Genomic DNA, 25,585 nt, shown 5'->3' with positions numbered 1-25,585 from the left:
ATGACCCTCCCCCGCCAAAATCTTATTGGTTGATGTGTGTGTGACGATTGCTGACATTTTCTTAGTCTATTCCACGAATGAGATACCGTAAATAATATTATTTGATATTGTGTTATCTGCAGTACATGATTTCCTTTTCGGTGCCATTTTTGTTAAGCCCTTCTCAGTTTTTATAAGTTACCGCCAACGATGAAATGATCCATTTTAATAGCTACGGCTGTAGCATGTAGCAGTTAGCATTCCATGACCCACAATGCACTTCTGACATGACCCTCCCCTGCCAAATTCTTATTGGTTGACGTTTGTGTGACGATTGCTGACATTTTCTTGGTCTCTTCCGCGAATGAGATAAATAATATTTGATATTTTACGGTAATGTGTTAATAATTTCACACATAAATCGCCCCAGATTGTATGTCGCACCCGCGGCCAAATTATGAAAAAAACTGCGATTTATAGTCCGAAAAATACGGTGTGTGTGTGTGTGTGTGTGTATATATATATATACATATATATATATATGTGTATATAAAGCAGGCTACATGGAGTTAATTTTGCAGCAATTTAATTTCACAAAAACGATCTTAATGTGCATATTTAAATGAGTATAGGTTAGTAGGTCTTTCAAATGATGAATCGGTGATTAAGTTGTTGCCTCTCCATTTAAAACTTGACAAAGATCTACAATTGTGTTACCTTGTGTATGTGCACCTAATATTAAATCTAATAATTTATCCTGAAAAGGTTGTGAACACATTTCCTTAATGCATTGTACGCATGTTCCTAAAACAGATGGTACTGTCGTGTCCCGTGGAATATCACGACAATCTCCTCTGCCCCCTGCTCGGCCCCCTGTTCAGCTACGTCTTTCAGGTATTGCCCTTTTGCATTGACTCATCACTGCATTTTTAAGCTTGCTCCTTCTCATGACCTGTTCGTTTGTCCAGAGTTTAAACATGAAGTGGCAGGTCATTAACCAGAGGACTGCTGTCAAGTAAGTGTGTGTGTGTGCTACTTACTCAATAATGTAGGCAGCACACATGGTGGTTACATGATCCTTTTTGTTTAGTGGCGAGGAAAATGAGGAGGTGGTGTGTCAGGAGAGTCAGGAGACTCAGGAGTTGCTGGAGGAGCAGCTGGTACGCCTTCTCACCAGGGAGGTGCTGGATTTCATCAGTACGTTTCTCTACTTCCCTTCTTTTTTTTTTTTTTTTTTTTTTTTGCTTGGATAACATCAGTGATTCTCAATTATTTTCTGTTACGCCCCTAGAAAGAAGAAATCATTTTGCGCACTCTTGGCCGCAACTATAAATAGTATAATTTGTCTCTAAAATTATTAGTACACCTCTGCATAACCTTGTATCTTTATGAACATTAAAGAAAGCAAAGAATATAGGTCAAATTACAACAAAAAATCATTCTGCACGGTGGGTCAGGGGTTAGTGCATGTGCCTCACAATACGAAGGTCCTGAGTAGTCCTGGATTCGATCTTGCGCTCTGGATCTTTCCGTGTGGAGTTTGCATGTTGTCCCGGCGACTGCGTGGCTTCCTCCCACTTCCAAAGACGTGCACCTGGGGATAGGTTGATTGGCAACACTAAATTGGCCCTAGTGTGTGAATGTGATTGTAAATCTCCTGTCCAAAGGCAAAACCCAGTAACTCAATGTTGGTCAAAACTGAGCTGATAATAATTTTGGAGTTCCTAGGTGATATGGTTTACATTAGTGTATGCGATATTGTAATTTGTTCCGTGAGTAAGCTGTTGCGCGCATGGCAGGACCTAGCAACTACCACATAACCGCGTAGATACAACAGAAAAACCTAGTATCTCAAGGGACCAATCGGAGCTTCTTTGTCAGTCGCCTTATTGTCTTTAATGAGACATTTGCACGAATGGGGGCCGACGGTCAAGCTGATTATGTGATATTATGGCACGAGGGGATATTTGGAAGATCGGCCCAGGACGTTTCAAGCACCTTCATTAAATGTATTCTTCTTGATTCTTCTCCTTGCATACTCTTTTGGGCAGATAACTGTGAGGGTCAAAATAAAAACTGGACGCTGCCCAATGTGCAAACGCAGAATGGGGCCCATTCGAGATTGTGATAAAATATCTGGAGAAAGGGCACACGTTCATGAGAGCAGATTCAATCCATGGCTCAATCGGCAAGAAAATAAAAGCTCAAGAAAACTTCTATACGTTTGATGACTTTGTAGGTCTTTGTAAGACAGCATCAAAATAGATTGGTTTTCCTTTGTTTTCTCAAAATCAGCTAGAAGTGAGTTACCAGGTTTTGCCTTTGGACGGGAGAAATGTCTGTCTATCTTTGTTGGCCCTGTGATGAGGTGGCGACTTGTCCATCCAGGGTGTACCCCGCCTTTCACCCGAATGCAGCTGAGATAGGCTCCAGCACCCCCCGTGAGCGCAAAAGGGACAAGTGGTAAAAAATGGATGGATGGATAGATTGTTGTTCTTAAGTGCAACAGAAAATATTTAAAGTACAACACTTTGCCTGAAATCAAAAAAAAAAATCCTTCTAAAAAGTAACAGAATTGAACAATTTAATACTAAAAATACAATTAAATAAACTCAATAAATACAAAATTGTAATTGATCAGCAATATTATCTCAGAAGCACCATATATACAACACTTTCAGCTACTATACAAAAATGAACAAAACAATTTGTGCTAAATTTTTAAAATCGAATTTAGAAAGTGAGGCTTAATGGTTACAAGGAGCTTGTTTTGTTGTGGACAGCTTTGGAAGCGGGGTTTGAAGCATAATGCTGCATGATAAAGATAAAGCATGTTCCCCGGGCTGCACACACCAGTAGGGCCTGCCCCTCTATTTGTGATTTACATGTTTGAATAAATACTGTATAGACTGAATATAAAACTAACCTGAATATAGGTTTCAACATCAGTTAAAGAACGACTTTTTTTTTGCAAATTTTTTTTAGAAATGTAAAGAAAAGTTTACAATATTCATGTATAAATATTTACATCCCTAATATAAGAAGACCTGTCTTTTCAGACTTTTTTTTTTTGAGGAAATAAATCTTATAGTTGGGCAATTTGGCCTAAGATCTATATCGTGAAAGATATTACAATATATCTTGTATATAAATGATATTGGAACCATTTCAACGCGTGTTACAAAGTCTCCTAATTTGTCGTGTGTGGAAACATATAGCGTCATTCACGGTTGTATTATTTTCTCAAAACCATTATTACTCTATTTAAACAGTTTTCTACTCTAACATTGTTTTATTTACACATCTGTTAAAATGTAATAAGCACTTATTCTTCTGTATCAGTAGGTGACATTAGTTTTGGGCTTTTCAATACGCAACATTCATTTTGGGTCATCAAATACCAAGTAGTTACAGAGGCAGTATTAGACACACCAATGCTGATACTTCAATTTTTTAAGATAATGGACTGGTTACATTTTTTTTTATCAAAAATACAATTGAGCAGAAGCACAGGACATTACATTTTTGAATGATGCCCTTCTATTGGCTTTAATTTATTATCTACCCTTTAATTGTTGCTGTTAAAGTATTTCGGTATCCAGTGCAAGTAAATTATGTCCTGAGTTTGTAACCAAGAATAAAAATGATCAAATATTTTTTTATAAGTAAAATTTAGAGTTGTCTGATAATGGCTTTTTTGCCTATATCTGATATCCCGATATTGTCCAACTCTTATTTACCGATACCGATATCAACTGATACCAATATACCGTATTTTTTGGAGTATAAGTCGCTCCGGAGTATAAGTCGCACCTGCCGAAAATGCATAATGAAGGAAAAAAACATATAAGGCGCACTGGGGTATAAGGTTAATTTTTTGGGGAAATGTATTTGATAAAACCCAACACCAAGAATAGACATTTGAAAGGCAATTTAAAATAAATAAAGAATAGTGAACAACGGGCTGAATAAGTGTACGTTATATGAGGCATAAATAACCAACTGAGAAGGTGCCTGCTATGTTAACGTAACATATTATGGTAAGAGAACATGCTATACGTTTACCAAACAATCTGTCACTCCTAATCGATAAATCCCATGAAATCTTATACGTCTAGTGTCTTACGTGAATGAGCTAAATGATATTATTTGATATTTTACGGTGATGTGTTGATTTCACACATAAGTCGCTCCTGAGTATAAGTGGTATGAAAAAAAACTGCGACTTATAGTCCGAAAAATACGGTATATAGTCGTGGAATTAACACATTATTATGCCTAATTTTGTTGTGATGCCCCGCTGGATGCATTAAACAATGTAACAAGTTTTTCCCAAAATAAATCAACTCAAGTTATTGACAAAAAGTGCCAACATGGCACTACCATATTTATTATTGAAGTCACAAAGTGCATTATTTTTTTAACATGCCTCAAAACAGCAGCTTGGAATTAGGGACATGCTCTCCCGGAGAGAGCATTAGGAGGTTGCGGTGGGCGGGGTTGAGGATTTGGGGAGTAGCGGGGGTGTATATTGTAGCATTCCGGAAGAGTTAGTGCTGCAAGGAGTTCTGGGTATTTGTTCTGTTGTGTTATGGTGCGGATGTTCTCCCGAAATGTGGTTGCCATTCGTGTTTGGTGTGGGTTCACAGTGTAGCGCATATTTGTAACAGTGTTAAAGTTGTTTATACGGCCACCCTCAGTGTGACCTGTATGGCTGTGGACCAAGTATGCTTTGCATTCACTTCTGTGTGTGTGTCAAGCCGTAGGTATTATGTGACTGGGGGGGCATGCAAAGACGGTGCTTTTAAGGTTTATTGGCGCTCTGTACTTCTCCCTACGTCCGTGTACAGTAGCGTTTTAAAAAGTCATGAATTTTACTTTTTGATACCGATAATTTCCGATATGACATTTTAAAGCATTTATCGGACGTTGATATCGGCTGTATATATCTCTAGAAAAATGATCTATCCACTGTAGTATTGATCATATACAAAGTTCTATACTTCGTATCCTGACTGTCAATATTTTTAACCATCTGTCCACCTCTTTTTACTTTCAAGATCTCTACCTTAGCAGTTAGCATATCCTGATGTAGCATGTTTAGCTATTCCTCGTCTTCCAGCGATAATACTTGTAAGAAACGCATAATATTTGCCGCCATGGAGGCGAGGATGGCTAACTTAGAATTGGCTTTGCACTGTGGAGGGATATTAGCTGCTAGCTAGAATGTTCCAGTGTGTTGAGGACGCGTTTGTTTGCTTGTGGCTGTCAAATACAGGGGACACAGCTAGAATGTGTCATCAACATGCGTTATCACAATGTAACGATAGTATTAAAAGTAGGGGTGGGCAAATTAATGCGTTAATTACGAGTTAACTCATCAATCTATTAACGCCGACAATTATTTTATCGCACATTTGCGTATGTTGTTTACATGCTTTTATTTTGTTAACGCCTTTTCTCAACAAGATGGCAGCGCCCCGATGCGCTTCGGCGTGGAGGGGCTCTTGGTAAAGATGGAACATTTGGCAAAAATACCGGACAATTCTGCAAATTTCCTGGCTGGCTTACAGCGTGGTCACTCCGGGATCACTTACGACCGCCAGACAATTCTGAATGTGGATAGATCGGGCCGTTTTGGACTGAATGAGGCGTGCTTGCTAGACCGGCTAGCTAGCATGGGAATACTTTGCCGGCTACATCCAGCGGCCTGTGAAGCAGCGGAGTATATGTGTTGTCTGTCTATTTATGAATAATGCAGACCAGGCGTGTTGGCTGAGTTCTTAACGCATATCACAACATACAAGATGTCGTCATGGCGACACAACCTATACCGGGCTACCGCGCATGCTCGTCACTCCTGTTGCATGCTGGGTAGGGTAGTTCTTTTATTCCCTGGCTCATAACATCACAATATAGTACCATGTATATGATGCGTTCAGTTTATCAAAGCACCAAGCAAACAATCGGAAAATTCCCATCATATCAATTTCTAGATATTGTCATAATTATTTGAAGTGCACTACGCAGAATAAACACAACATTATTAATATTGCTACTACGGATAATTTGATCAAAAATTCCCTAAAACAGCCCACTACCTATAATATAAGTTTTTTAAACATAAGATCCCTGATAAAAAAAATGTTTCTGCTGTTACCTCAGAAATTGCCTGTTCAGATGTTATGATTGTGGCTCAGAGATTTGTATGTAGATTATATTTATTTTCCATAACAAACAGGATAACTTAAATACCCTGGCAGTGGCAATAAGCTTAAATGTTTGTATTTACATTTTTTGAGTTGATTTTCATAAAATTTGCTATTTAACAAGGACTGATTTAAATTGTGCCAAAACAAATGTTTTGGCGCTTTTGTTCATGTGGGAGAATATTCCAATAAAGGTGCACTACACACTACTTTTGAATTCATTATTGGGCTTTGCGTATACAATGCAGTTAATCGCGATTAATCAGAGAAATAGTGCGATTAACTTCGATTAAAAATTGTAATCGTTGCCCAGCCCTAATTAAAAGTTTTGTCATTGGAAAAATGTATGCAATTTATATCGCACAACCCTGATTGAAATGTTGAGATTGACTCAGCAGCGCTTATGCTGATTGCCAGCAAGTATTGCAGTCCATTTTGCATAAATTTGACACAACCAATTCATCCATCGATTGTCATGCCTACGATTTTTGCATATTTTGTGAGTGTAATAAATTTCGATTTTTGTCATTTCCAGTTGTAAGCTGTATTTCACGAAAACTGCCCGAACCTGCTCCAAATAAGGAAGAAATAGAAGGTAAGAATGGTGTCTGGTTTCAGGAAACTATTGTACTTTACCTTGCTGGTTATATTATGCATACAAGGTGCAACTGTTCAATAGGAAACAGGAGTTTAGAACATTTCAGAGACTGGGCTTCTTCCATATGGTTAATTGAAAAAACAAAAAACATTTAAGTGGATCCTCGATTCTTCCACAGATCGATAACTTTTCATTGCAATTAAAAAGTACATCCAAATTGTCAGCACAGACTTGTTCAAGAGCAGCGATACGTAACAGAGTAAACAGAACAGGAATGCTGATGGTCGCTGCTTGAGCAAACCGTGTTCCTAAATAGAAAGGTGTGTACATTTAAGAATATTTTCTTCAAAAGAATAAATGTAAACCGTATTTCCTTGAATTTCCGCCGGGTCAAACTCGCTTCCCAAAATAATTAGCGCATGCTTAGTATTACCGCCTGGTCAAACTCGTGACGTCACGAGTGACACTTCCCCTGTCATCATTTTCAAAATGGAGGAGGCTGATTTCAATACCGGTAATTTAAAATCGCATAAAGGGAAGAAGATTAAGAGCTATTCAGTAGGATTTAAGGTCCAAGCTATTGAATACCGCTATGCTAAAATGTTTTATTAATATACCTGTGGAGCCGACGGTCCGACAGACAGGCAGGGCACGCTGGAGTTGGCGGTGTGGGAACTCGGTGCTCTTTCCCTCCTCACGTGAGCACCCAGTTACCAAAGAGTAAATAGAGCAAGAGCATACCAGTCACTTCCTGCTACCGGCATACAACTACAGCTGATTGGACAGTGGCAGTCACGTGACTAGGAAGCGCGCAAAGAGTAAATAGAAAGGCAAGAGCCAAATAGTCTCCACAAATGTATGTATGTATTTGACTCGTGCGTTACATAAAGGTAAGACCATAATAAAGTTTTTTTTATTGAATGTGCTTTTCATGATGGTATCCTTACATCACACTCAAATTTTTACTGCATGCCTTTGGTAAGTGCCGGAGTAAGAAGAGGTTTTAAAATAATTAGCGCATGCTTACTTTTACCGCATGCCTTTGGTAAGCGCAGGAGTGAGAGGAGGTTTTAAATTAATTAGCGCCCCGGCGGCAATTCAAGGAAATACGGTATGAACAATGAGGGCAGCACGGTGGTCCAGAGGTTCGTGCATATGCCTCACAATACAAAGGTCCCAAGTAGTCCTGAGTTCAATCCCGGGCTCGGGATCTTTCTGTGTGGAGTTCGCATGTTCTCTCTGTCTTGGCCCTGCCATGAGGTGGCGACTTGTCCAGGGCGTACACTGCCTTCCGCCAGAACGCAGCTGAGATAGGGTCCAGCACCCCCCGTAACCCCAAAAGGGACAAGCGTTAGAAAATGGATGGATGGATGAGCAATGGGTTCAAGCATTGACAAAAGTCTATATTTCAGTAAAAAAGTGTACACTTTGAAAACAAAATAAAGCATTATGCAGTACAGCAAACAAGCATTATAAAGGGGTGATGGATCAACTTTCTATTTAATATTAAAGCCTAAACATTAACTAGCTAAATTGACAGTTTGCAGCCGACGTGCATTCGGGCGTACACGCACACGCACACACACACACACACACACACACACACACACACAAAATGTCACTAGCACCATGGTGCACTCAGTTGGAAATCTCAAAACTGCTTAACTTGAATAACGAGGTCACTACAATGAATTTTAATGAAAAATAAACACTTACCTTGTTGGTTAATCTCTTGCTGTGCAGCCGAAGAAAGAGGGAGGAGGAGTCAATGTCGACAACACTGTGGATACTACCTGAATGTTTCAAACCAACACTGCTTTTTTTGACTGAATGCGGGGAAAAGGCTAACAAACACTTAGAGGCCTACTGAAATGAGATTTTCTTATTTAAACAGGGATAGCAGGTCCATTCTATGTGTCAGACTTGATCATTTGGCGATATTGCCATATTTTTGCTGAAAGGATTTAGTAGAGAACATCGACGATAAATTTAGAAACTTTTGGTCGCTAATAAAAAAAGCCTTGCCTGTACCGGAAGTAGCAGACGATGTGCGCGTGACGTCACGGGTTGTGGGGCTCCTCACATCTGAACATTGTTTATAATCATGGCCACCAGCTGCAAGAGCGATTCGGACCGAGAAAGCGACGATTTCCCCATTAATTTAAACGAGCATTAAAGATTTGTGGATGAGGAAAGTTAGAGTGAAGCACTACAACAACAAAAAATGGACGCAAATATCACAATTTTCTCATCCAAAGACTTGCCGGTTGACATGTGGTAGAGAAACATGTTCGCTTGACCGCTCTGTTCCATATTAAAGCTTCACAACAAGAAACACTGGCTGTGTTTTGGTTGCGAAAGGCAGCTCAATCCCCCGCTTTCCACCAACAGCATTCTTCTTTATAGTCTCCATTATTAATTGAACAAATTGCAAAAGATTCAGCAACACTGATGTCCAAAATACTGTGTAATTATGCGATTAAAGCAGACGACTTTTAGCCATGAGTGGTGCTGGGATAAAATGTCCGCTCCAACCAATAACTTTACAAGCACGCGTCAACATAAGCGTCATCATTCCGCGACGTTTTCAACAGGATACCTCGCGGGAAATTTTAAATTGCAATTTAGTAAACTAAAAAGGCCGTATTGGCATGTGTTGCAATGTTAAAGGGGAACATTATCAGCAGACCTATGTAAGCGTCAATATATACCTTGATGGTGCAGAAAAAAGACCATCTATTTTGTTAACCGATTTCCGAACTCTAAATGGGTGAATTTTGGCTTATTAAACGGCTCTCTGTTTATCGCGCTGGAGGCGATGACGTCAGAATGTGACGTCGCCGAGGTAACACACCCACCATTTTCATTTTCAACACATTACAAACACCGGGTCTCAGCTCTGTTATTTGCCGTTTTTTTGGACTATTTTTTGGAACCTTGGAGACATCATGCCTCGTCGATGTGTTGTCGGAGGGTGTAACAACACTAACAGGGAGGGATTCAAGTTGCACCACTGGCCCCAAGATGCCAAAATGTCTGCCGCCAGATCCCCATTGAATGTGCCAGAGTGTCTCCACATTTGACCGGCGATGTTAAGACAGACATGGCACAGAGATGTATGGATAACCTGTAGATGCATTTGCAACTATATTACGTTTCCTTCCACCCACATTTAATGCGAAAAAAACACTTACCAATCGACGGATTTAAGTTGCTCCAGTGTCAAAAGATGCGAAAGTCCTGATCGTTTGGTCCGCACATTATACCGGCGATGCTAACGCAGCTATTCGGCCATGCTATGGCTATGAATAGCGTCAATAGCTATTCGCTCAATAGCTTCAGTTTCTTCTTCAATATTTTCATACTCCAACCATCTGTTTCAATACATGCGTAATCTGTTGAATCGCTTAAGTTGCTGAAATCCGACTTTGAATCCGAGCTAATGTCGCTATATCTTGCTGTGGTATTCCCATTGTTTGTTTATATTGGCAGCGCTGTATGACGTCACAGGGAAATGGCCAGTGTCTTCGCAGAGAGCGAAAATAAGGCACTTTAAAGCTTTATTTAGGGATATTCCGAGACCGGTAAAATTTTGAAAAAAAATTCAAAAAATACAACAAGCCACTGGGAACTGATTTTTATTGTTTTTAACCCTTTTGAAATTGTGATAATGTTCCCATTTAATATTTCATCATTGATATATAAACTATCAGACTGCGTGGTCAGTAGTAGTAGGTTTCAGTAGGCCTTTAAGAAGCTCACAAAGTAGCAATTAGCACAGCAGCAAACAACAACCCGGTTCTTCTGAGTGAATGCTCACAGAGATATATAAGCCCTCCAACTTTAAATGTGCTGCTTGGCACATTAATGGTTTCACTGCAGGCATTTTGGATGAAAAATTTGAACGCTCAGGAAATGTTCGTACAATACAGCATACTGGTATTTTTTTTATTTGGTCTGTGACTTGTAAATTAAAAGGCTCATATGCCTGTTTGTAAAATCGAGGTTCTACTGTATATAGTAAAAGATAAATATGTGTAATGCTTTTAATTGATATATTTTAAATACTGGACTATATTTTAAGTGTGTTTGTTTCAATGTTCCCTTGCTGTGCAGAGGAAGATGGGATGATGGATGCTACACCAGTGTCTTCTGCTGCATCGGCTACAGAGGAGTTAACAGAGTTGGGAAAAACCCTGATGAAGGATGAGGTCACGCTTATGCCTTACCTGTAAACACAAAAAAGAGAATATTTTTCGACCTTTAACCGCTAAACTGTTTTTGTTCTTGACGCAGAATATCTACATGAGCCTGTTGTCCTTTTCCTTCACGTCGCTGTCATGGAAGGACGCCACGTACTGTCACCGCACGGCTTCCATCATCTGCTGGACACTTCTGCGCCAGGTAACGCAGTCCTAAGACACACGTGTCTTATATTTGACATTTTTCTTTCAAAAGTGGCCCATCACTCTTAATAGAAATACTTAATACAGGTATAATATTGCATATAGTGGTGAATTTCAACTATCCTAATTTTTAATTATGAACATATTATATGTATTGGGAATGTCAAAAATTAATTGCATTAATCATGTATATGCGCAGATTAATCAAACAACTAATTTTGAGCTCACATGCTCTTTTACCTCGGTTGGTAGAGTGGCCGTGCCAGCAACTTGAGGGTTGCAGGTTCGATTCCCGCTTGTGCCATCGTAGTCACTGCCGTTGTGTCCTTGGGCAAGACACTTTACCCACCTGCTCCCAGTGCCACCCACACTGGTTTAAATGTAACTTAGATATTGGGTGTCACTATGTAAAGCGCTTTGAGTCACTTGAGAAAAGCGCTATATAAATATAATTCACTTCACTTCACTTCACTACCCAGGTTGTTTGTTATACGGTCAGTCAATGCATAGAATACAAAGACAAAATACATGCTGACTTGACTTAATATTATACAAATATAAGCAAACAAATTACATGGATTCAAGTAAAACATTAAAAACCTTTTCCTGTCTGACATTCTAAAGATAAAATGCCATTTTTGTCCAAATATTTGAGTCTTTTTTTAAAGTAAATTTAAATTATACAAGCAAGTAATAAGCTGTGATTAATCTTGATTAATATAAATTAATAGGTGATTAATGTAATATAAGAAAAATACATTTGACAACACCAATATATATATGTATATATATATATATATATATATATATTAGGGGTGTAACGGTACACAAAAATTTCGGTTCGGTACGTACCTCGGTTTAGAGGTCACAGTTCGGTTCATTTTCGGTACAGTAAGAAAAGTAAATGTACATTTTTCGGTTATTTATTTACCAAATTTGTAAACAATGGCTTTATCCTTTTAACATTGGGAACACTATAATAATTCTGCCGAAGTTAATCCACATTAAACTGCCTCAAGTTGTTGCTTTGATGAAATAAAATGACAAAACCTTTCTTCTACATATAAAAAGTGCAACATTAAACATTTTCAAGTCAACTCATCATGCTTCATTTATTACAGCATCGGGAAGCCTGTAGTTGACTTTTGATATGTAAATGTTATATTTTTGTCAACATTTGATAGCAGGGACCCTGCCATTCAAAACTAGGCTGCTACATTACTAATGATTAATATAACTATAGCTGAAAAAATAGTACAATAGCAATAGGAGAGACTATTCATCCCTGAACACCATGGAGTTCATGTGAAATAACAGATAGACAGGGCTTTGCTGTCCCTAACACACATACACACAGCAAAATGAGCTAACGTTACGCTAAAAGCTAATTAGCCTTCACCTCAAGCCAGAACTGCGAGTGAGCTGAGCTGCAGTTTTAAGTTTCTAGAAGGTCAACGGGCTCATACTGATGTTAGTAATACAATATATATATATATATATAGATTGAGAGATCAACAGATTGATATATCTATAGAGATCTATAGAGCGATCGATATAGAGATAGATATCTATCCATCCATTTCTACCTGTTGTCCCTTATATACACACCCATATAAGTATATATATGTGTTTATATGTATATATCAAAACCTTTGAGTCTTTTTTAATGAATAGTACATAAATAAATAAATGGGTTGTACTTGTATAGCGCTTTTCTACCTTCAAGGTACTCAAAACGCTTTGACACTACTTCCACATTCACCCATTCACACACACATTCACACACTGATGGAGGGAGCTGCCATGCAAGGTGCTAACCAGCACCCATCAGGAGCAAGGGTGAAGTGTCTTGTCCTTGACGAGGTTGGTACTAGGTGGGGATTGAACCAGGGACCCTCAGGTTGCGCACGGCCACTTTTCCACTGCGCTACGGCGTTAAACATTTTTTTTATGATACAGTGGATAAAAACATCTCATAGTTGGATATTATTTCAATAAATAAAAGCCTCTAAAAATAAAAAACATTTTATGGTACAAAAAATCACAATATTGACTCAAAAAATGTAATAAAATACTGTATATTGTTGAAATACTTTATATACAGTAAGTATATAAGATAATGATGCAATTAAAATCAATATAAAAGTAATTTATACAAATAAAGGCCTCATTGTAATAAACATGTTGCAGGTAATCAAAATCTACTGGTATGATGTAATATAATGAATAATGGTATATATTTTATAATGTATACTATAATATATACCAATGCACAAACAAAGGCCTTCTTTAATAAGTGTATGTTACTTTATACAGTTGAGTTAATAAAAGGTTTCTGGCCACTATTAGAAACAAAATTAAAGTGCAATTTGTCAAGAACAATATTAAACATGTTTTAAATGTCGGGCTCAAATTATTATTATTGTTGAAAGTGTTTTCTTCTCAGGTCTTCAATCCGCCTGTTTGCTGTCTTTGCAGGTGATTGGACGCAACATTCTTCCCGAGGCAGTCTCTTGGTTCTACATCAGTGTTCTCAAGGCCCTGCAGGTTCACGGGCAGCACGAGGTCTGCAGCGCCAGCCTCTCCCAGCTGGCCATGCACATCTACGACAACCTGGTGAGCCTCACACAGAGACATCTTTCTGCTGACAACGCCCACATCTTCCTCTCCCTTCTTCAGCGCCCTCGTTACGCCGAGCTGAGATTAGTGATGAACCAGATCCCCAACATTAACACCGACTTTCTGGAGCTTTATGACCGCCGGCTGCTCGACCCCAATGCCCAAAAGGTGGCCGAGAAAAAGAGGAAAGACCAGTTCAAGAAGCTCATCGCAGGAACTGTTGGGGTAATGCCTGACGACGGCCAGCGGGTGTCACTGTTGTCACACTCAAGCATTCTTTCACATTCTGTGCTTAATCTGCAGAGTGATTCAAGGGTTTGTTGGACAAATTGTATGGCAGTCGGCAAAACAACTAAAATCTCTTCTCCTGCCAACAGAAAGCTCTGTGCCACCAGTTCAAGAAAGAAGTCCATATCAAGAATCTTCCGTCGCTTTTTAAGAAGGCGAAGCCAGAAACGGATGTGCTGAGCAGCGAGGAGATTTCGGGGATCGCCGTACTCTTGGAGCCAGAGAAAAACTCCTTGTAAGTGAAGAGCAGCGACTTCATATTCTGGGACTCGAGTGCGACTGAGGTGTGCCGTAACCAACATATCTGTCAACATTGCTTCATTCATTCTCCTTCTTTTTATTATTTTAATTATAACACTGCATCTTCCCAACCGGAGACTCAACCTCAAATCATAAGCACATGTGTTTTATTTTCAACGGGGAATAACATTCACACTAATTATAAATCAAGGTCCTGATTATATTTTGCATCAAAATCTTTGTTGAGGATGTATTCCTTCACTTAAAGCAGAAAAGTCCCGGGAAGAAAAGGGTGTTTCCAAAAAAATGTGGATAGCCCCTTTGATCAATACTAAGAGGCTCACACTCCTTATTTTGATATGATTCTGTTAAACTGGATGGACACTACTCTCAATGTGGATCATCTGTTATTCGGGACATTTGCCATGAAAGCTATTTAACGGAACCAGATTTCAACGTCTTGTTAAAAAGTGGAAATAAGCTAAAGTTGTAAGAAATGCAAAGTCCTGACTTTGGGTCGGATGAGTGAGCAATTTCCTGTAGTAAGTCCAAGTATTTTTTAACTTTTCTTCTATATTATCCATGTGCCTAAGTGTCATGGAAATAGACATGTGCCCTTAAAGGCGCGACGTTTATATTCCTTTATGGTCCAAGTAATTGTTTTTACCGGTAGTTACCATGTTTGTTTACAAATCTAATTGAGGTTTTTTTCCTTTCCGTTATGTAGGTTTAGCCCTAAGTTAGTTTTTTCCCTGCATATTTTGTGTTTTCTCTTCTTCATTGCATGTAGCAGGCAGCTTTGCATTTTAGATAATGTACCAAAAAAGGTCCCTCTGCCTCCTACAAACTTTCAAATTAGTTTCAATAATATAGCCTCCACTCTCTCTGAAGATTGCCCACTTTTTGTTTAAAAAAAAAACACACAAAGAAAAGTTGTTCACGCTTACATTTTTAAGTGTAGTGTTGTTAGTATTTTGCTTTTGAATAAAATAAATGATTTGTTTAAAATGTCTCATGATCTTACTTCTCTTGTTGAAAAACTGTAAAGTGATATTTTTGAAGTGCATGGTACAAAATTCAGACCTTTGGATAAAATGTTGCGATTACAGCCTATTTTAGAGGTGAATTTGAATACTGTATAATGTGTGAAGTTAACTTTAAGTGTTTTATTATTTCTCCTTTAAACATTGCTGTTTTTGATGCACAGTATGTATATAATATTAATATGAAGCCACTTAATGTGCTATTTGATTTTTTGTAAATTAGCTAGTTCGATAATACTCCAAATATTAGGGGGCACAAGTGAGCTATTTGTTTCTGGTAGCTACTGTAAAACACAATAACAGTAATTTATTTATACACACAAAAAAATCCATGAGTAGACAAATACAGAGTAAGCCACCTTTTGCCAGGTAAATAATTATTGTCAAACAGTAAATGTTATTTAATACTCCCAGTCTTTAGGGGTGCTAGTGAACTTATGGCAGCTGACACAATGTATTCATATTTCCTGTAGAAACACTTTCTACTAGCAGGCCTGGGCAATTATTTTGAATCAGGGGGTCAAATTTAGAGAAAAAAATGTCTGGGAGCCGGTATATCTATTTTTAGGAACACAAATACAAAACCTCATAATGTCTGATTGAATGCTAAAATAGTTATGATGGAATGAAATTGTATTTTGTTTTACTGAATGAGACACCCAGAATGTACATGAAAATAAAGAATGTGGGATTTACAATATTAACTATGAAGGATAAAACACTGAATACTGACCAAATATAAACGTCACGTCCCCTCTTGATTGACATACAATCAAGCGAAACGCAATAAAAATGCAACAAACAAGGAAATATGAACACGGGGGTAAAAAAAACAACAACCCACCTACAATCTGATACATCACAAAGCTTGAGAACTTTTTTTGTAAAAAATATCCTTCCGTGTCTGTCTCTGACACCCTCATTTTAGGCTGGCTGGAAACGCTCCACATCCACACTGCTTGGTGCCTCGTCTGAACTGCTGTGAATTAGATGACCATAGTAACTAATTAGATGACCATAGTAACTAATTAGATGACCATAGTAACTAATTAGATGACCAAAGTAACTAATTAGATGACCATAGTAACTAATTAGATGACCATAGTAACTAATTAGATGACCAAAGTAACTAATTAGATGACCATAGTAACTAATTAGATGACCGTAGTAACTAATTAGATGACCGTAGTAACTAATTAGATGACCGTAGTAACTAATTAGATGACCATAGTAACTAATTAGATGACCATAGTAACTAATTAGATGACCATAGTAACTAATTAGATGACCAAAGTAACTAATTAGATGACCATAGTAACTAATTAGATGACCATAGTAACTAATTAGATGACCAAAGTAACTAATTAGATGACCGTAGTAACTAATTAGATGACCGTAGTAACTAATTAGATGACCGTAGTAACTAATTAGATGACCATAGTAACTAATTAGATGACCATAGTAACTAATTAGATGACCATAGTAACTAATTAGATGACCAAAGTAACTAATTAGATGACCATAGTAACTAATTAGATGACCATAGTAACTAATTAGATGACCATAGTAACTAATTAGATGACCATAGTAACTAATTAGATGACCATAGTAACTAATTAGATGACCATAGTAACTTAATTAGATGACCATAGTAACTAATTAGATGACCATAGTAACTAATTAGATGACCATAGTAACTAATTAGATGACCATAGTAACTAATTAGATGACCATAGTAACTAATTAGATGACCATACTAACTAATTAGATGACCATAGTAACTTAATTAGATGACCATAGTAACTAATTAGATGACCATAGTAACTAATTAGATGACCATACTAACTAATTAGATGACCATAGTAACTAATTAGATGACCATACTAACTAATTAGATGACCATAGTAACTAATTAGATGACCATAGTAACTAATTAGATGACCATAGTAACTAATTAGATGACCATAGTAACTAATTAGATGACCATAGTAACTAATTAGATGACCAAAGTAACTAATTAGATGACCATAGTAACTAATTAGATGACCATAGTAACTAATTAGATGACCATAGTAACTAATTAGATGACCATAGTAACTAATTAGATGACCAAAGTAACTAATTAGATGACCATAGTAACTAATTAGATGACCATAGTAACTAATTAGATGACCATAGTAACTAATTAGATGACCATAGTAACTAATTAGATGACCAAAGTAACTAATTAGATGACCATAGTAACTAATTAGATGACCATAGTAACTAATTAGATGACCACAGTAACTAATTAGATGACCAAAGTAACTAATTAGATGACCATAGTAACTAATTAGATGACCATAGTAACTAATTAGATGACCATAGTAACTAATTAGATGACCAAAGTAACTAATTAGATGACCATAGTAACTAATTAGATGACCATAGTAACTAATTAGATGACCATAGTAACTAGATGACCATAGTAACTAATTAGATGACCATAGTAACTAATTAGATGACCATAGTAACTAATTGGATGACCATAGTAACTAATTGGATGACCATAGTAACTAATTGGATGACCATAGTAACTAATTAGATGACCATAGTAACTAATTAGATGACCATAGTAACTAATTAGATGACCATAGTAACTAATTAGATGACCATAGTAACTAATTAGATGACCATAGTAACTAGTACATCATGCAAAAGTGCAGATTCCAACCATTGAAATACTTTGTATACAGTTGAAGACTTACGGTCATCAAAAAACATCATTGCACGCCATTATGGCAGCTACTCTGTCCATCTTCCATCCATCCATTTTCTACCGCTTATTCCCTTTTGGGTAGCGGGGGGCGCTGGCGCCTATCTCAGCTACAATCGGGCGGAAGGTGGGGTACACCCTGGACAAGTCGCCACCTCATCGCAGGGCCAACACAGATAGACAGACAACATTCACACTCACATTCACACACTAGGGACCATTTAGTGTTGCCAATCAACCTATCCCCAGGTCCATGTCTTTGGAAGTGGGAGGGGCCTATCCCCAGGTGCATGTCTTTGGAGGTGGGAGGAAGCCGGAGTACCCGGAGGGAACCCACGCAGTCACGGGGGGAACATGCAAACTCCACACAGAAAGATCCCGAGCCTGGATTTGAACCCAGGACTGCAGGAACTTCGTATTGTGAGGCAGACGCACTAACCCCTCTGCCACCGTGAAGCCACTTTCCATCTTAAATATCTAAAAAAAAACTATTTGGGAATCTCCTTCGGACCGGATTAAAAAGCTTAAAGGGCCGCATGTGGCCCCCGGGCCTCAACTTGCCCAGGTCTGTACTATAGTTTGTAGGGCTGCGAATCTTTGGGTGTCACACGATTCGATTCAATATCGATTCTTGGGGTCGAGATTCGATTATATATCTTTTTTTCTTTCCGATTCCATGCGGTTCTCGATTCAAAAACGATATTTTTCCCAATCAAAAGGATTCTGTATTCATTCAATACATAGATTTCATCAGGATCTACCCCAGTCTGCTGACATGCTAGCAGAGTAGTAGATGTAAAAAAATAAATAAAAGCTTTTATAATTGTAAAGGACAATGTTTTATCAACTGATTGCAATAATGTAAATTTGTTTTAACTATTAAACGAACCAAAAATATGACTTATTTTATCTTTGTGAAAACATTGGACACAGTGTGTTGTCCAGCTTATGAGATGCCATGCAAGTGTAAGCCACTGTGACACTATTGTTCTTTTTTATTAATTTTCATAAATGTCTAATGATAATGTCAATGAGGGATTTTTAATGCTGAAATTATAACTAATATTGATACTGTTGTTGATAATATTCATTTTTGTTTCACTACTTTTGGTTTGTTCTGTGTGGTGTTTGTGTCTCCTCTCAATTGCTCTGTTTATTGCAGTTTTGAGTGTTGCTGGGTCAGGTTTGGTTTTGGAATTGGATTGCATTGTTATGGTATTGATGTGTAGTGGTTTGTTGGATTGATTAAAACAATTTAAAATAAATAAAATAATAAATTAGGAATCACGATTTGTATTCGAATCGGGGGGGTTGCCCACATCTGAGGTCCTCTCCAAGGTTTCTCATAGTCAGCATTGTCACTGGCGTCCCACTGGATGTGAATTCTCCCTGCCCACTGGGTGTAAGTTTTCCTTGCCCTTTTGTGGGTTCTTCCGAGGATGTTGTAGTCGTAATGATTTGTGCAGCCCTTTGAGACATTTGTGATTTGGGGCTATATAAATAAACATTGATTGATTGATGATTGATTCTCCTCTTTGGTAGCAAATTATCGAGCTTTAATATTTTTGACTCAATAAATAAAGGGTTTGTATGTTCTCTATATCCAACATTGTGTATTATTCTAATTGATCTTTTTTGTAACACAGTTAATGAACGTAGCTCACAATTGTAATTATTTCCCCATATTTCTGCACAATAATTCAGATATGGTAACACTAGCGTGCAGTAGAGAATATAAAGTGATTCTCTAACTCAGTTTTTTCAACCACTGTGCCGCGATACAGTCTGGTGTGCTATGGGAGATTGTCTAATTTCACCTATTTGGGTTAAAAATATTTTTTGCAAACCAGTAATTATAGTCTGCAAATGATGTGTTGTTGTTGAGTGTCGGTGCTGTCTAGAACTGGGCAGAGTAACTGTGTAATACTCTTCCATATCACTAGGTGGCAGCCGGTAGCTGATTGCATTGTAGATGTCGGAAACAGCGGGAGGCAGCGTGCAGGTAAAAAGGTTTCTAATGCTTAAACCAAAACTAAACAAAAGGTGGGTGCCCCCTAAGAAAAGGCACAGGCTACAAAAGTAAACAAATACAGAATGCTGGACGACAGCAAAGACTTACTGTGGAGCAAAGACGGCGTCCACAAAGTACATCCGAACATGACATGACAATCAACAATGTCCTCACAAAGGAGGATGAAAACAACTGAAATATTCTCGATTGAAGAAGAATCGGGAAATATCGCTTAAAGGAAGACATGAAACGTTTACGGTGAAATACCAACAAAAAAAGAGGAAAAGCCACCAAAATAAGAGAGCAAGACAAGAAGTAAAACACTACACACAAGAAAACAGCAAAACAGTGAAAATAAGTCAGGGTGTGATGTGACAGGTGGTGACAGTACACCTACTTTGAGACAAGAACTATAGTGCTTTAAAGCAGGGGTCGGGAACCTTTTTGGCGGAGAGAGCCATGAAAGCCAAATATTTTAATATGTTTTTCTGCGAGAGTCTTATATTTTTTTTACCACTGAATACAATTAAATGTGTGCATTTTTAAGTACGACCAACATATTTAGAGTATAATAAGTCTCTCATTCTTTTTAATAACATTGTTATTCTGAAGCTAACCAATAATAAATAAAAGACTTCTTAATGTGACTTCTTGAACCGGTGGGGTAGAAAACGGATGGACGGATTAAAATGCATGAGAATGTTTTTCATCTGGCCGGGATGTTCAGCTCTCACTGGATCGGTTCGCAGCCGAGTGTGAAGTGACCGGAATGAGAATCAGCACCTCCAAGTCCGAGTCCATGGTTCTCGCCCGGAAAAGGGTGGAATGCCATCTCCGGGTTGGGGAGGAGACCCTGCCCCAAGTGGAGGAGTTCAAGTACCTAGGAGTCTTGGGGGAAGAGTGGATGGTGAGATCGACAGGCGGATCGGTGCGGCGTCTTCAGTAATGCGGACGTTGTACCGATCCGTTGTGGTGAAGAAGGAGCTGAGCCGGAAGGCAAAGCTCTCAATTTACCGGTCGATCTACGTTCCCATCCTCACCTATGGTCATGAGCTTTGGGTCATGACCGAAAGGATAAGATCACGGGTACAAGCGGCCCAAATGAGTTTCCAGGTCTCTCCCTTAGAGATAGGGTGAGAAGCTCTGCCATCCGGGAGGAACTCAAAGTAAAGCCGCTGCTCCTCCACATGGAGAGGAGCCAGATGAGGTGGTTCGGGCATCTGGTCAGGATGCCACCCGAACGCCTCCCTAGGGAGGTGTTTAGGGCACGTCCAACCGGTAGGAGGCCACGGGGAAGACCCAGGACACGTTGGGAAGACTATGTCTCCCGGCTGGCCTGGGAACGCCTCGGGATCCCCCGGGAAGAGCTAGACGAAGTGGCTGTGGAGAGGGAAGCCTGGGCTTCCCTGCTTAGGCTGTTGCCCCCGCGACCCGACCTCGGATAAGCGGAAGATGATGGAGGGATGGAGAATGTTTTATATTTTCAACGTTGTTTTGACGCGTACCATGAATTGATTAACGTGGACCCCGACTTAAACAAGTTGAAAAACTTATTCGGGTGTTACCTTCTGGTGGTCAATTGTACGGAATTTGTGCTGTACTGTGCAATCTATTAATACAAGTTTCAATCAATCAATCAATAAATCAAAACTGTGATTATTAGCGGAAGTACTCATTACTTATAAAGTTGAGCAATGTCAGCTAAGATTGATCTGCTTTAAGGTCCATCCATCCATTTCCTACCGCTTAATCCCTTTTTGGGGTTGCGGGGGGCGCTGGCGCCTTTCTCGGCTACAATCGGGCGGAAGGCGGGGTACACCCTGGACAAGTCGCCACCTCATCACAGGGCCAACACAGATAGACAGACAACATTCACACACTAGGGCCAATTTAGTGTTGCCAATCAACCTATCCCCAGGTGCATGTCTTTGGAAGTGGGAGGAAGCCGGAGTACCCGGAGGGAACCCACGCATTCACGGGGAGAACATGCAAACTCCACACAAAAAGATCCCGAGCCTGGATTTGAACCCAGGACTGCAGGACCTTCGTATTGTGAGGCAGACGCACTAACCCCTCTGCCACCTGCTTTAAGGTCATATCCAACAATTGCGACAACCACATTTTACTGTTAAGTGAGTTTAAATTTTAAATAATTTCTGCCTGCGACGTTCCTCCGCATTTTTTCAACGCAGAAAAAATGTACCTCGGCTCAAACAAGGTTGAAAAACACTGCTCTAACTATCACCAAAAAAAAGTAGGAAACAACTTGATTAAACTTGAAAGTTTTGTTTTATTATTCAACCGTAGCTGAGATAAGCGCCAGCGACCCCAAAAGGGGATAAGCGGTAGAAAATGAATGGATGGATGTAAAAAAAAAAAAAAAATTCTTTTTTACGCCACTTTGTGCTACCTTGATGGCAACATAGCAACGTCGGTTGCCGGGCAACGCGGCATTTCCGGTCGCGCGGTCAGTTTCAACTTGTCACAAATGAGCTGATAGCAAACAGGTGAGTCTCTTTCAACATCTTTTTACCTTATATTCACGCCTCCGCCGACACGGACACACTTTGGGTTCGCACCATGTTCGGCTGGGCGTGTGTTTTGTATTTGGTGACTTTTATTGTCAACAGTGGAGCCGCGATGACCGGCCAGCCTCGCCGAGTTCCGGTGACGGACCCCGGCGTGGTGGCGGCGGCTCATTTCGCCGTGTCAGAATTCAACAGAGTCAACCCGGAGGAGCACTTTTTCTACCGAATTTTCAATATAACGTCGGCCAAAGTTCAGGTAAAAAGTGTTGAGGTGAAGTTGTAACTTTTCAGGTGCTTGTGGCCTGTTTCTATGACGGGGTGGGCGTGGCTTTCTAAACTAGCAATTCTGGGAAATGGAGTCCTTTGCCATGGGCCAAGGACCCTATTGAAACTGCTGTGTTTTATTATTATTCCGCACCTACGCGCTGTAATTTGACCCCCTTAACATGCTTCAAAACTCACCAAATTTGACACACACGTCGGTATAGCAAACCTTCCCAACATATTAAGCAACCAATCCCCCAAAATGAAAATCGCGCTCTAGCGCCCCCTAGGAAAAAATTACAGACAAAACTGCATGTAACTTCTGTTAGGAATGTCATAGCGACATGAAACAACAACTCCTATGTAGGTCTGACTTAGACCCAATTTTCATACACTCACTTCTTTCAGCAAAAATCTACAGGAAGTTGGCAAAAACCCCTTCAAAATAAAATTTTCGCAAAAAAAATGCAATTTTTGCCTCTTTGCGCTGTAATTTGACCGCTTTTAAAATGCTTCAAAAGTCACCAAACTTGGCGCACACATAAGGACTGGCGAATATTGCGATCTAATGAAAAAAAACAAAACTCAAAATTGCGCTCTAGCGCTATTTTTGAATAAAACACTGAAAAAACTGCTCCTAGGAAGAAAACAGACAAAATTGCTTGTAACTTCCGGTAAAAATGTCGGAGAGACATGAAACAAAAACCTCCATGTAGGTCTCGCTTAGACCTACATTTCATAGATTGACAACCCCCAACAAAAATCAACAGGAAGTTTGCAATCCCCCCTTCCAAACAAAAGTTTTGTAAAAACCGGTCACCTTTCTTCAAACATGATCTCCTCTGAGTGCGTTTGTTGTTTTGGCTTCAAACTCGCACAGGAGAGAGATTGAACCCTTCTGATTAAAAGTATAGAACAGAGTTATGATAAGTTCTCAGGTTTTGATTTTACGCGCCTTCAAAGAACCCCTGCGCAAAGTCTCCTAAAAAATGTCATTTTTGTCTCTTTGAGCTGTTATTTGACCCCCTTAAAATGCCTCTAAACTCACCAAACTTGACACACACATCAGGTCTGGCAAAAATTGCGATCTGATGAAAAAAAACCTAAACTCAAAATTGCGCTCTACCGCCCCCCTAGGAATACAACACGGACAAACTGCTCCTAGGAAGAACACACAGACAAAACTGCTTGTAACTTCCGGTAGGAATGTCAGGGAGACATGAAACAAAAAACACTATGTAGGTCTCACTTAGACCTACATTTTAATAATTAACATACTTTAGCAAAAATCAACAGGAAGTTTGATATTTTCACTTCAATACAACAACTGCATTACTTTCACAATGCATTAGATTCTCAAAATAGTGGCTCCAAGGCGTCTTCTAACGTGGGTCTCGGGGGCAGCAGCCAAAGGCGGACCCGACCAACGCTGCTTGTTCTTTTTATACCTCGTTCTTTTTTCCGGCAGGTGGTGGTTGGTTTGAAGTACTTCCTGGATGTGGAGCTGGTCCGCACGGTGGTCTGCACAAACATGCCCCAAACTTGTCCTTACCACTTTTCAATCAAGGCAAGTTTGACCTAAAATGTTGCAACCGAGTCAAGGCAAGTTTAATTGTGCACATGTCTTTGTATTATTGTGATTTAATTACAGGGGCTTCAGTGCAACTTCATTGTTACAGAAATCCCCTGGCAGGGTTCTTACGTGCTTTCTCAAACCAAGTGTCAACCTCGAACGTCTTGATTACTGCTTTTTAAAGTAAAGGAGTCTGGAATAATATAATGCCTATATGAGCAGTACTTAACTAAAAGTCTAAAAATCTGAGTAGAATAAAAAAGGTGAATTAAAATGTATACCATTTTTTAATTCTTGGGTGCATTTATATTGTCTACTGTAAAATGTAGTGAGGTGCACAGGTTTTAAAGCTTCACCGCCATCTTTGGGGAATGTAAACAAACACCGGCAGTGTTTTTGTTGCTACAGCCCGCTGCAATGCACCGCTTTCCACCGACAACTTTCTTCTTCGTAGTCTCCATTATTAATTGGACAAATTGTAAAAGATTCAGCAACACAGATGTCCAAAATACTGTGGAATTACGCGATGAACAGAGACTACTTTTAGCCGTGTGTGGAGCAGAGCTAAGATGTCCACTACAATTCGTGGCGTCATCATTCCGTGACGTTTTCAATAGGAAAACTCCGCGGGAAATTTAAAGTTTGTAATTTAGTAAACTAAACCGGCAGAACTGTCATTTGTTGCAATGTTAATATTTCATCAGGGCAGGGTTCTTGAGGGTGCATGGGAGTGTGCCCAACCAGTCTACATGTGCTTTGTGGACTTGGAGAAGGCATTGGACCGTGTCCCTCGGGAAGTCCTGTGGGGAGTGCTCAGAGAGTATGGGGTATCGGACTGTCTTATTGTGGAGGTCCACTCCCTGTATGATCAGTGTCAGAACTTGGCAGTAAGTCGGACACATTTCCAGTGAGGGTTGGACTCCGCCAAGGCTGTCCTTTGTCACCCATTCTGTTCATAACTTTTATGGACAGAATTTCTAGGCGCAGTCAAGGTGTTGAGGGGTTCCGGTTTGGTGGCCACGGGATTAGGTCTCCGCTTTTTGCAGATGATGTGGTCCTTATGGCTTCATCT

General features: G+C 39.3%; 2 protein-coding genes across 4 annotated transcripts in view; both read left to right on the top strand.

Moving 5' to 3' along the window:
* The window catches only part of LOC133558912 (exportin-5-like), a 60,005-nt gene extending 44,658 nt beyond the window's left edge, over positions 1–15,347 (top strand). For both annotated transcript variants that reach the window (XM_061910072.1, XM_061910073.1), the window contains 9 exons: positions 776–873; positions 948–994; positions 1,070–1,176; positions 6,724–6,783; positions 10,903–10,997; positions 11,083–11,190; positions 13,671–13,808; positions 13,872–14,036; positions 14,189–15,347. In XM_061910072.1, coding sequence (XP_061766056.1) covers positions 776–873; positions 948–994; positions 1,070–1,176; positions 6,724–6,783; positions 10,903–10,997; positions 11,083–11,190; positions 13,671–13,808; positions 13,872–14,036; positions 14,189–14,338 — 968 coding nt within the window. In that variant the 3' untranslated portion in view covers positions 14,339–15,347. The remainder of the gene's footprint in view (positions 1–775; positions 874–947; positions 995–1,069; positions 1,177–6,723; positions 6,784–10,902; positions 10,998–11,082; positions 11,191–13,670; positions 13,809–13,871; positions 14,037–14,188) is intronic.
* A 7,171-nt stretch (positions 15,348–22,518) lies between these two features.
* LOC133558746 (cystatin-C-like) lies at positions 22,519–24,809 on the top strand. Of its 2 annotated transcripts, XM_061909904.1 has the most exons (4): positions 22,519–22,655; positions 22,779–22,932; positions 24,409–24,507; positions 24,592–24,809. In XM_061909904.1, the coding sequence occupies exons 2-4, from the start codon at positions 22,789–22,791 to the stop codon at positions 24,679–24,681; spliced, it is 333 nt and encodes a 110-aa protein (XP_061765888.1). In that variant the 5' UTR covers positions 22,519–22,655; positions 22,779–22,788; the 3' UTR covers positions 24,682–24,809. The 2 variants fall into 2 exon arrangements, with proteins under 2 accessions (XP_061765888.1, XP_061765887.1); XM_061909903.1 differs by lacking the exon at positions 22,519–22,655 and having other exon boundaries at positions 22,679–22,932; positions 24,592–24,808.
* The last annotated feature ends 776 nt before the right edge of the window (positions 24,810–25,585 follow it).

Source organism: Nerophis ophidion, linkage group LG09 (genome assembly GCF_033978795.1).
Source record: "Nerophis ophidion isolate RoL-2023_Sa linkage group LG09, RoL_Noph_v1.0, whole genome shotgun sequence".
NCBI classification, from domain to species: domain Eukaryota; kingdom Metazoa; phylum Chordata; class Actinopteri; order Syngnathiformes; family Syngnathidae; genus Nerophis; species Nerophis ophidion.
This window is presented reverse-complemented; position numbering and strand designations above follow the sequence as displayed.